The sequence below is a fragment of the Asparagus officinalis genome, unplaced genomic scaffold (assembly GCF_001876935.1).
Source record: "Asparagus officinalis unplaced genomic scaffold, Aspof.V1 AsparagusV1_Un350, whole genome shotgun sequence".
In the NCBI taxonomy this organism is placed as follows: domain Eukaryota; kingdom Viridiplantae; phylum Streptophyta; class Magnoliopsida; order Asparagales; family Asparagaceae; genus Asparagus; species Asparagus officinalis.
The window spans coordinates 272,226-284,284 of record NW_017972615.1 but is presented as its reverse complement, the minus strand read 5'-3'; the positions used below and the strand labels follow the sequence as shown (position 1 = coordinate 284,284).

The 12,059-nt window shown below is 39.5% G+C and overlaps 1 protein-coding gene across 1 annotated transcript in view; it reads left to right on the top strand.

Annotated features, from left to right (window-relative positions):
- Window positions 1-508: 508 nt before the first annotated feature.
- Window positions 509-12,059, top strand: part of LOC109827665 (short-chain dehydrogenase TIC 32, chloroplastic-like) — a 15,721-nt gene continuing 4,170 nt past the window's right edge. Inside the window, 8 exon segments of the mRNA XM_020394676.1 lie at window positions 509-720; window positions 1,292-1,523; window positions 1,650-1,729; window positions 2,276-2,429; window positions 2,571-2,649; window positions 3,967-4,051; window positions 4,320-4,351; window positions 4,353-4,367. Coding sequence (XP_020250265.1) covers window positions 615-720; window positions 1,292-1,523; window positions 1,650-1,729; window positions 2,276-2,429; window positions 2,571-2,649; window positions 3,967-4,051; window positions 4,320-4,351; window positions 4,353-4,367 — 783 coding nt within the window. The 5' untranslated portion in view covers window positions 509-614.

The window sequence follows — 12,059 nt, the reverse complement described above, 5'->3', positions numbered from 1 at the left end:
ATCACAATTAGTAAAGCTTTTCTCCTTCTTCGCTCGTGGACGTAGGCTACAAGCTGAACCACATATATCTTTATATTTGTGTGTTCTCGATATTTTTCGTGCTCTCATGTGATTGATATTAGCTTATCCTGGGGAATTTGTAATAACATTACCATACTTGCCTTTTAAACAATTAACGGCGTCATTTCTTACTCTCTGAACTACTTTTACTCCTGCATCACCCCTAAACCATGGAATTCGTCTCTTACTCAAATTTGTTTCTATTTTAAGTACGTAGTTATCACTTATCATTTATTAGTTTTAAATGAGAGGGCATTCTTCTTGAAAATTTGGGACCAATACTTGTAGTTTGAGTAACAAATTGTCGACCATTTGTTTATTAGCCTCGTGCTGCAACCGTTTTAATTGATTAATGTCAAAGACGCACCCCCCACGTGTCCTCTACATAGTAATAATTCTGTAGCCACCTAGCTTCTGTAAATACAAACTAGAGAGAGAGAAAGAGAGAGAGAGAGAATTTTTTTTCAAGGATCTCCTTTGGCTTCTTTCACAATTAATTTTGGATCGACACAATTATCTCAGAGAGAGAGAGAGAGAGAGAGAGAGGAGAGAGAATGTGGCCATTGAGCAGGAAAGGGCCATCTGGGTTCTCATCATCTTCAACAGCAGAGCAAGTTACAGAGGGAGTTGATGGAACTGGCCTCACCGCCATTGTCACTGGTATCCAATTTCTTTCCCTCAAAGAAAAAAAAAATACTTTCATGTACATGTAATTCTTTCAGAGTACTTACTTTGTTTTGAGTTGCTGTTTGAGCCATTACACTTATTTACGGGTTATTTCCCTTCAAAACTTAGTAAAGAAGTAGTGCATCTTGGAGCCAAATCAATTAATTAATGTTTTTTTGTAGCTTGGTTCACTGAAAATAGAAAAGATATGAAGTACCCAACTCAAGAAATTGGGCTGCAATATCCCTGGACTTAGCCTCACGTATGCTTAAGCAATTTATTTAACATGAGAAATCAATTTCAGAAAATGACACCTCGAAGAGTCATCGTTAAGAACTCTTCCCCGTGATAATAATTTTATATTCGAACATGCCCTATTTAAAACATACAAGGAAGAAAGAGGGCCTGGGTAGTAAAAATCTGTCGTTCCAGAGTGATTCGTATTATCATTAGTTTTACAAAAAAAAAAATTTAATTTGTTGGAGTTTAACTAAAAAAAGTTTGCTGCTTTGGGCATGGCTCTGGTGTAGTATTTATTTCCTCGGCTAATTGAGTACCTACACAGGAGCATCAAGTGGCATAGGTACTGAGACTGCTCGAGTTCTTGCACTGCGTGGTGTCCATGTTGTTATGGGAGTGAGAAACTTGGCTGCTGGTAATACTGTTAAAGAAGCAATTGTGAAGGGAGTACCTGCTGCTAAAGTTGATGTACTCGAATTAGACCTCAGCTCGCAGGCATCAGTGAAGAAGTTCGCTTCCGATTTTGGCTCCTTGAATCTCCCGTTGAATATTCTGATGTCAGAAATCCCATATCTTTTGCTCCTTTTGCTCATGTTTACCTCTTGTAGTTTGTTCTTTGTAAATTAATTCCTGTAATTTATCTTTTATGAACGATAAATGATTGTTTTCCTCTTTTTCTAAAGCAACAATGCAGGAATTATGGCTACTCCCTACTTGCTATCGCATGATGGAATAGAGCTCCAGTTTGCAACAAATCATATTGGTATGTAGTTCACGGTTAAAAGGGCTCATCCTTGGTACAGAAAGTCGGAATCTTATTACATAGAACATAAGAGTTGATTTGGCTGAACCATTTGAAGATACGGCCATCTATTATTGTGACCTCGTCCAGAGGAACCGATGGACGTAAAGAATAATAGATATTTCCTGAAGCACATAAAGATGAGATCTTAATTTTTGAGTTACTATCTCCTCAAAACATAAATTATAAAGTGGAAAAATATTTCTACTCTTTCCTTCTTGTTAGTGCGAACAAAGGCTGTCTATCCTATATTGAGTTGCTCCTGAACTGTTATTGCTACGCAACTGATTTTGGAAGATAAGTCTGTGAGCCTTATTTGTTTGGATATTTGTCCAAAAATCATATCAAAACATCTATTGGACTGGTCATATCGTTTCCTTCGAGTCAATTGCATGTTTCTGAGTACTTACCTTTTTTTCAACTATATGAGGATGGAAGTTTTAGTTTTGCAGTTTAAATTAATATATCCTATTTGTGCATCATTCGCTTTGTTGCCTTGTTTTTCAGGTCATTTTCTTCTAACAAATCTTTTGTTGGAGAACATGAAGGATACATCCCGTAAAAGTAATACTGAAGGAAGGATTGTCATTCTTTCATCAGAGGGCCACAGAATGACCTACCCCTGTGGGATTCGTTTTGATAAAATCAATGAAGAGAAGGGGTAATATTAGGAATTTGGCACTGATACTTTTATGCTCATTATCTTTGAGTAGTATGTTGCTATTGTCTATGTCTTTCTCCTTCGGTTTCGAGCCATATATGTGAACTGGTTCTAATGCTTAAACGATTAACTTTTTTGCAGATATGTCAATTATCTTGCTTATGGCCAGTCCAAGCTTGCAAACATTTTGCATGCAAATGAGTTGTCTTGGAGGCTTGAGGTATTCTCTTTCTTTTATTTGACCAGATATTTTAAATAATGTGCCATTTCCCACATATTTTAAATTACGTGCCATTTCCTGGATAATTTGTATGCAAGAACATGATCATCGGATATGACAAGTATTTTCCAAGCAAAAATTCATCACCACTATCATGCATATTTTTTAAGATATGAAGAGTTAGCATGGATCAGTGTGACTATTGGGTTTTTATGCAAATGAGTTGTCTTGGAGGCTTGAGGTATTCTCTTTCTTTTATTTGACCAGATATTTTAAATAATGTGCCATTTCCCACATATTTTAAATTACGTGCCATTTCCTGGATAATTTGTATGCAAGAACATGATCATCGGATATGACAAGTATTTTCCAAGCAAAAATTCATCACCACTATCATGCATATTTTTTAAGATATGAAGATTTAGCATGGATCAGTGTGACTATTGGGTTTTTATGCATATTACAAAAGGTAAAACAGCACAATCATAATATGACTCATAAAATATTAGTTTTTGACATTAACAAAGGTTTCTGTTCGACAAAGTTGCCAAATTTAGATAGGGAAAACATTGTGGATTACGTAAAATTTAGATAGGAGCAGTTGTCGTGCTTCATTGAAACTTAGAATGAAAAATGTTCTGGTCAGGTAATTTAGAAAAGCTATCATGACCTCTCCAAATGAACTAAAAAACTACAAAACAAGCATGCATCAGCAACTTGGCAGAATTGCCATTTGAGTAGAGAATCAGGAATCAGGAATCAGGATTTGGCATGAATAGATTCTAAAACAATGAAGTCCGACACCAAACTAGATCTTGGATCAATAAGCAACGGATCATATAGCCATTGATTCAAACAAAAAGTAAGAACTTTATGTTTTTGGGTGCACGTTGTAATTTTCATTTGCACATGTACACACATACAAACATGAATAATACCTACTCTGCCACATTATACCTTCCATCCCCACCTATAAAACCTGACCATCTATGCATAAAAGAAATTGAAGATATAAAACATAAGTAATAATAGGGGGGGAAATGAAGAAAGGTCAAGAAGTAGAGTAAAAACAGCGTGCGGACATACACACGTTGAGCAAAAAGGATTATTTCTATTTTACCTTTCAAGCATGAATGCTCATGTTCTGGTTAAGGGGGCATATTTTGAACTCTGTCATATGTAGTTCTTCTGCATGTTGTTGTTACTTTTCCTTCCACAATTGTACAGGTTTCCCCCATTTCTTTTCCACAGTTGCAAAGTTTTTGTGTCACATTGTTGCTTTCAGATCTTAATGAACAATTCTTTATTGTTAAACAGGAGGAGAAGGTCAACATAACTGCTAATTCAGTTCACCCAGGAGTTATCGTCACCAATCTTTTTCGCCATCATAGGATCATAAATGGTAAGGCATGATACGAATTGAGAAGATGATATTGATTAATATTGAAATGGTTTCTCCCTATGAAACATGGGGTCAGTTATCCTCTTATATAACTTATCATCATTTACTGTTTCATAGTGAATTTAAGTAATAACTTATCATCATTTACTGTTTCATAGTGAATTTAAGTAGGACTTTGTCCATGAAATACTTTAGTACGGAAAACTCCTGAACTCAAGCATCTCTAAGCCTATTCAAATATGATATTCTGTGCGTGGAGCTATTGCAGGCATCATGAGTACCATTGGCAAGTTGGTCATGAAAAAATGTTCAGCAGGTTGATATTCTATTTTTTTGTAGCTGCTCATATGTATTGCTTAGCAGATGTAATGCACTATACTTGTATGTTTCGCTTTCATGCACAGCCTTCCGCTATTCTGTTTTGAACTGCATACTTGTCGCTACTTGCGCCTTATATAGTATAGTAAATTATATAAGTATATATTATATAGAGAGCAGAGAGAGAAGAGCGAGAAATATGGGAGAACGCTTGGTAACAGTTGTTTAAAACAACTTGGTAGTGATGTGGCCTGAATCTTGACCCTACATCACATCTCGAAGATAAGAGGCTCAACCACGCCTTCACCACTCCAATGTAGATGTAGGTGTCAAGGATTAGGCACATCATACCAGTTGCTTGAAGCACTTGGGTACCCAAGTTTCTCCATTTTTCTCATAATATATATATATATATATATACAGGATATAGAATATGAGAGAGGAGAGAGAGAGAAATGGTATCTTGGTACCGAAGGCATAAAAGTGGTGCTGGTAGGAGGTGCATAATTCCTCCACTCATTCAAACTGGTTTGCATATCCCTATGCAATTCGCTCAATTCATGTGATGTGGTCTCCTATTGAATGAGTGAAGGGGATTGTGGCCACCTCATACAAGCACAAAATTTATGCTGGTACCAGCATACCATAGTTTCTCATATTAATATATATATATATATATATATATAATATATAATATATATATATAGTATATATAGGTATAATATATATAATATATAATTAAATTTAACCCATTGTCCTAACCCTTTGAATAGGGTCCATTATTCTTCCTTCTTGATGGGCTTTGTCTAGAAAATAGATATGTTCATCTCTTTGCCCCACCATAATCAAAATTATTCATGTAATTTTTTTAGGGTATAAATTGTTATGCAGTTTCTGGCACTACCTTCCAATCTAAGACAGGATTTCTGGTGATCATTGTTCAATTAGTCATTATGAAATCCATCATCATCGTCGTAAAATCCAAAACCAAATCCTTTTTTCATATCCGTATGTTAACATCAAACCTTTTTTCTCACTATTATGAGCTAATCAACAAGTAGCATATACTTTTTGGCGGTACTCATTGAGATCTATCCTTAAAACTACTTGCTCTTCCAGCTTTAATATGCAATCGTGTCAGTCCTAATAACCACCCCCATTGACCCATCAGTCGAAGTGACCTTTAACTTGTTATGTCAGGCCTCTTTTATTATTCTATCTTTAAACATATTGATTCCCTAATTAGCACCCCACCCCCACCCCCCCGCCCCCCAAAAACAAAAAAAACCCAAAAAAAAACCAAGACGAAAGGCTGCAATAGTGACATGTGTCTCCTCCGTATATGAATTTATACTTTCTCCAGTTACTGTATCCAATTAGTCTCTAGTGCACAAGTCGTCCATACCATCTTAACAACTTTCTTTCTCACCTGTTTTATTTCTCAATGGTGGTAAAAAACTCCGACCAATTCTTTAAAATGTATGACACTGGCGCTAGTACATCCTAGACGGAAAAAGCCGTCACTTAGGATACCCAGCCAATTCCATCTAGTGATGTGTATCCTTAGCGGGAGCAACAGTTACCGTCACTTAGAATACTCCCGTAGTTTATTTCCGTCTCTAGGACCTGTACGTATGTCTGACGGAAATCCGTCTAAATACGATCCTAGACCGAATATCTAGACGAATTCCAAAACCGTCTAGATACATCCTAGCGGATATTCTAGACGGAAATGATTTTTTTATTTTTTTATATTCTAAAAATGTATGTTCCTAGAGCGGAATTTGAGGGTATCCTAGACGAATTTCCCGTCCTAGATATTATATCTACCAGTAGTTTCTTTTTTTTTCGTTTTGCCAGAATCTGACGTTTGTTGATCGTACACTAATATTGATATCAACAAAAAATTAGCATCATATGCCAAACACAATCTAATTATATTCCAATATCAAATCAAATTTATTCAAATAATACATCATCTCACAATACTATGAAAATTCTGTATTACAACTTTTAGATCAAGTTATGTTACCAATTCACATAGATTTTCCTTCGCAATCAACTCGTCATCATGCGACCACTCTTCTTATAAGCCCAAGCCCTAATCTCTCTGTCTGCCTCTTGCCTGGCTCAATCGTCCTCCTTCGCCGTCTGATTCTAGAATGATCGCCAGTCATTCTTGCGCTTTTTCACCCTTCTTGGAACGAAAACAAAACATTAGATCTCTCAGCTGACCAAAGCTTTAAGCAAGGGTCACTTTGATCTTGCAGAAAATAAAAATTACATTCAATAATGTGTACTAGGGGAAACAACATTTGTAACGAGCTAACCAGTGAGGGGACATGAAATTGGCCCGTTACATAGACCAAGTTATTAGACAAATAGACAACAAATGATATCATTGCATCCTTAGTAGAACTACGAATGTTATCTCAAGTATCTGACCATGCACAGTAGATCCTTAAACCAAATTAAGCTCATAAGCTTTTCCCTATCTGTGCCACGGAGTCGTAGAACAACAACACAACACAGAGTAGCTGCAACCAATAAAAACATGAAAACAAAAGAAAGACGCTTGTCAACAAGAGTATGCAAACATCTATGACAGTTCAACTCCTAGATTTGTAAGCAGCATTTGTTCCAGGCTGTCGGTCTGTCAATCATGGCACTACATATTCTATTGTGGATATTTCCTCTCTCTACAAAAAATGGACCATTTACAAACATAGTTCAGAGGAGCAGAAAATCAAACAAATATCTCCCGCCATGAAGCACATATCAGTTAGGGGGAGAATAGAGTCGTGTTCTTGTTAGAAAATCAAGAGGGCCAAACACCATATAAATCCAAACACAAATAAAGATACCACTATGCAACAAGCCAGTTAATTTTCAACTACACGATAGTAATCTTTGGACCTATAAAATCAAATTTTCATGTATTCTACCTCGTTATGATTATTGTGAAGAGAATAGGCCTACATGGAGAGATAATGGTGCAAACAAACCCGCTTACTGTGCGAGTTTGGTAAATTCATCTCATCTCCGTTGATCCCCCTGCCTCCCTTGCTAACCCTATCTTGCAGGAGATGATGCCTCAAGAGCATCTACACCAACAACCAAAACCATAAAAACCTTAATTCTTATAAGAAAAACGCAACATTCAACTCTAATTCTCAAATACATTTCAGGCGCACTTTCAACGAGGAAATATTCTTCCTACTTAGTCACTGAAATCCAAACTTATCCAATAATGTTTATAGGGAGAAAATCACATGTAGAAATCTTTTGATCAACCAAACTGGTTGGAAACTCTCCATACTGCACTTGATACTTCAAACTGTGAAACGCTCTGAAACCAAACTGATACATATAACATGTATTAGCAAAAACCAAGTCTTCAAACTAAATCATACGGCCTATGAACCAGGTCTGTCCATGGACTAAGCAACTTTGTTACATTAATGGAGGTTTGATAATAATAAACTTCAACTGCTGGAAATCAATTGCTATGATTTGCTTTTCATCCGAATACCTTCATTTGGTTGGTTATGTTCTTCAAATCCAATTTTATATATTATGACTAATGCTATGCTAAGCTTAGAACAATGCAGGAAAAGATAATACAGAGATCGTATGCAGAACATGTACCTCAGTTTTCCTCTGGCAAACGGATCCGCATTGTAATGTATGCAGGAACGCCTTCGCCATACCACCTAGTGAAACCTGAAAAAGTAATCATTATTCAACAGAAGTTTTCTACAGAGGGCGTTCAGAACTGAAATTGAACATGAACATTGATCATCAGGAAGCTTACGTCTCTCACATAAAAGCAGGCACACCGTTGAACATTTCTTTTTGAGGCAAAACAATAGATTTGCACTCTTTGAGAACCATATCGCCAAAATTACAAACCCCTTATCCACAACATGTACCCTGTTGGATGGTGCTTCTGGAGGCAGCAAATCCGCAATCCAAGTACTTCGGTTAACATAAAAAATGATCAGCCTAAATATACTTTATTATGGAGCAGAACACACGGCACTAAAAACACTTTACCTGACCAAAATCAATTTCACTAATCTAATATCTACAGCATTAATAGGAACAAATAACAAAGGCCTCATCTAATCACAGCATTGCTAGTCACGTTAATTCGCATCACAAACCTATTTTCTCCATTTCCACAACAACAAATAAACTCGTTCGAACATGGGATGATGACGACTTTCTGACCGTACGGAAGAACAAAATTTCAAACCTGCAGATGGAGCGTAGCGTCCATACCCAGTCCAAACAATCCTTTACAAGACTGGCAAACCCCGGTCGACTGCTCCATGACGATTACAGTTTCGTCTCGTCCTCTCTGATTGGAGCGGTCTGGAGCTGGCTGCGTTTGACGGAGGGTAACGCGGCAAAGAAGCGGGATTGGAGGTCAGTGGCCGCAGAGCGAGATCTCGGTGGTTGCCTGATCGGAAGTAACGGTTCCCGGGCCCAAAGAAAGGGAGAAGGAATTGTAGCGGTCTTGGAAGACGGGGTGAGGACGGGGTGCGGGCTGAGGGGGGGAGCCGGCGTGTTTGCGTCCAGAGGGCTGGCGGGGGGCGTCGCGGGGGCGAGGGCCAGCGTTTGGGGCCCAGAACGGATTGGGGCGCATTCTGGTGGGAAGTGGCGGGGCGATGGGGGGTCTGGATCGGAGCAGGCGGAGGGAGAGGAGGAGGGGTGACGCGCCAGCTTGGCGGAAAGCGGAGGAAGGGGGAGGAGAGCAGAGGACGTTGTGGGATGAAATTTCATGTTCGGGGGGAAAAAGAGGGCGCTGCCGGTTTGCACGCTTGCTGCGTTAATTTTTTTTTTTTAAATGGTCAGGTATTCCTAGAACCGAAATTTCCGTCACTGGATACATTCTAGACGGAGACTCCGTCTAAATACCTGACTATGTTAAAAAAAATTTAAAATACAGAAACCGGTCTAGGATACATTTCTAGACGAATTATTCGTCTTTAGAATAATTTATTCTAGACGGAAAATTCGTCTGAGATAAAATCTTCTAGACTGGAAAAATCTTCGTCTAGAATATTCTGTTAGGAATATGTGATTTTACTAGTGATATTGTTTCTTGTGCATTATTAGGTGTCGTGCTCCCTCATGCCGTTATAACATCTCATTTTTGTTGCATCGTATTTTCTGGCATGTTGTGTTCCTTAATTGCACAGTATTATGAATGCATAAGGCAGCCTCCTCCCCGCAGGTGCCCCCGCCCCATCATACCTGTCCTGCTAAAGCTATTCCTGCGCCATCCTGCACATCACTGTAATTTAAAACATGACAGCTGGCATCCGAAGAGAGGCCCCCCTCCATCCTTCGCAACCTCTATCTCCCCTATCATTGTCCGCCAGCGGGCAGCAACAACTCTGTTCCATGTGGCACTCGAATCCCTCAACCGTTGAGGCAGTTACCCCCCCGCGCCGCCCCCCCGCCCCCCCCAGCGCGCATACCAGACCTCTCCAAGCACCCAGCACACTTGCTCCACCCCCAACCATGCCATAGCTACACGACCACAGAGTTGAGGCAAAAAAACTATGCGGATTTTCAGTTTGAGAAATCGTTTCAACGTTGCACATCAGTTTATCTGTCAATCCTCCCAAAAATTCGAGCTGCCTGTTCGTGGTTTGTTGCTCTCTATATCTGTAAAACTTGTGAGAATGTCTGGACGTAGTAAACCTAGATAAGCAGCGAGAAACCATCCCTGGCGTGCTCTACACATCACCCTCAATGGCCTTTGCCGAGGAAGCCATAATTATGCTTTCGGTCGCTGCCCCTCCCATCCGTGATTTTTCATTGAGATTGCTCTGGCTGTCAGAGACATGGTGAACTTGAAAATTGCCAGAGCTTTGATAGAAGAAACTTAACCCAAGCCACGGCCGTTCTTGTTTTTCCCCGCCCTATAGAAATGTAGCCAAGTTATTTTGCTTTCTGAGTCTCTTCTGCTCTTCCTAAATGAGAAACTTGAAGTCAACTATTCGCCTGGAATCAATTGTCAATCTTTCCTGTAGATCCACGTCACCTTTCTAGGCTACGAAGGTCTACCCTGCTGAGAAAATTAAATCGCGGATGACATTAACTAAATGAGTTAACAGTGTCGTTAGATGCTCCTGTTTAGCCGCAAATTCTCATTCGAATCCCTCGCATGCTTCTACTGTTATCTTAGGGTTTTCTCAAAACTCAAATAGGCTGCAAATCCTGAAGGACGTTTTTAGCTCTGCTCATTCTCCATTTTTTCACTTTTAGGTTTCATCAGCATGATTCTGTAAAGCTTACTCAAGGTGCATTAGAAATAACCACACGGACTAGGTAGCTTGCGCGCTTGGTCTTTGGATAACCAAGTTACAACATGCGTAAATGAAACTACTTTTTCCAGCAATCAGCTCCAACTATAATTTTCAGATCAGCAAAAATAACACAGACAGCAGTAAGAGCATTCGTTTACATATATGAAATCTTACTTTTTCTAGCAATCCAATACCTTTCAGGTATCGCGACTAATAACTGTCCTATATATATGACCAACTCACTCTGTCAGCCAAATCTAACTGTTTCAGTCCATCCAGCGCATAATTAACACGAGTACACAGAAGAACAGCATCGTTCACTGTTCTATATTAGTATATAGGTATCTTGTAATATATTACGTATATATGATATTATCTGAGAGAGATGTGAGAGAGAATATTGCGCGTATGCTTGTACCAAGTCACAAAATTTGTGCTGCCTCGCGTATGACGCTTGAATCCATACCCTGCATCACGATCCGTAACTATGGTGGGCCATACGCCACGTGATCGCAAAGATGCGCGCGTTGAAGAGAGCTGCGGAGCAAAAGAAGAGCACGTGAACACACGTTTTTGATTTCTGATTCGCGGTACGATTCGTTCTGTGGGTTACGATTTCGTTTCGCGTTTCATAAGGTCATCGCATAGCTCATATAATACCTACTTTCTTAGGTATTCGTTTTGCGGCAAGTTGGAGGCGTTGGAAGCTGTTGGTGTGCCTGGCCTTTCTTTGTGGCTGGCGCAGCAAACACAGAGAACAAAAGTGTGCGAAGCAGTGGCTTTGGTGGCTATATTCAAGGAGAAAAGCAAGTCTTTTAGGTCTTTCTTGTGTTTTTACACCCCCTTTGAGCAGAGATTTTGGTAAGAGGATCTTGAGAGTTGTTTGAGAGGGTTAGTAGAGTTTGGAGATTGTAGAACCCTATTATCTCTCCCTCTCGGACATAGGTAGATCTTCGCCCTCTTGTCCCCGTGGACTCAGCAGGTCTGCGAACACGTAAATTGTTCTTGGCCTAGTTTGGTAATAGCTTGTAGATCTCCTCGTGGTAACGGGCCGGCGAGTCTAGAGCTGCGAGAGGAAAGAGTACTATATCTCACTTTGATGAGAGACTGGCTGTTGGTTCTTGTTTCCCTTTGACAACAAGGAAAAATAAAAGATAAAAAAAAACTGGATTCCGATTGTGATCCTAATCTCTTATGCTCTCCGCCTCCTTGTTGCACCTTTGGCGCATCCGCGAGGTGCTGCCGATCAATTCTCCGCGCTGCGCACAACAAGTGGGTATCAGGTAGCTCCGCGTTGGATTGGGAGCTCTGTTGAATGGCTTCACTCGAAGGTCCTATTTGAAGATTCAGGCACAACGATGGGGTGT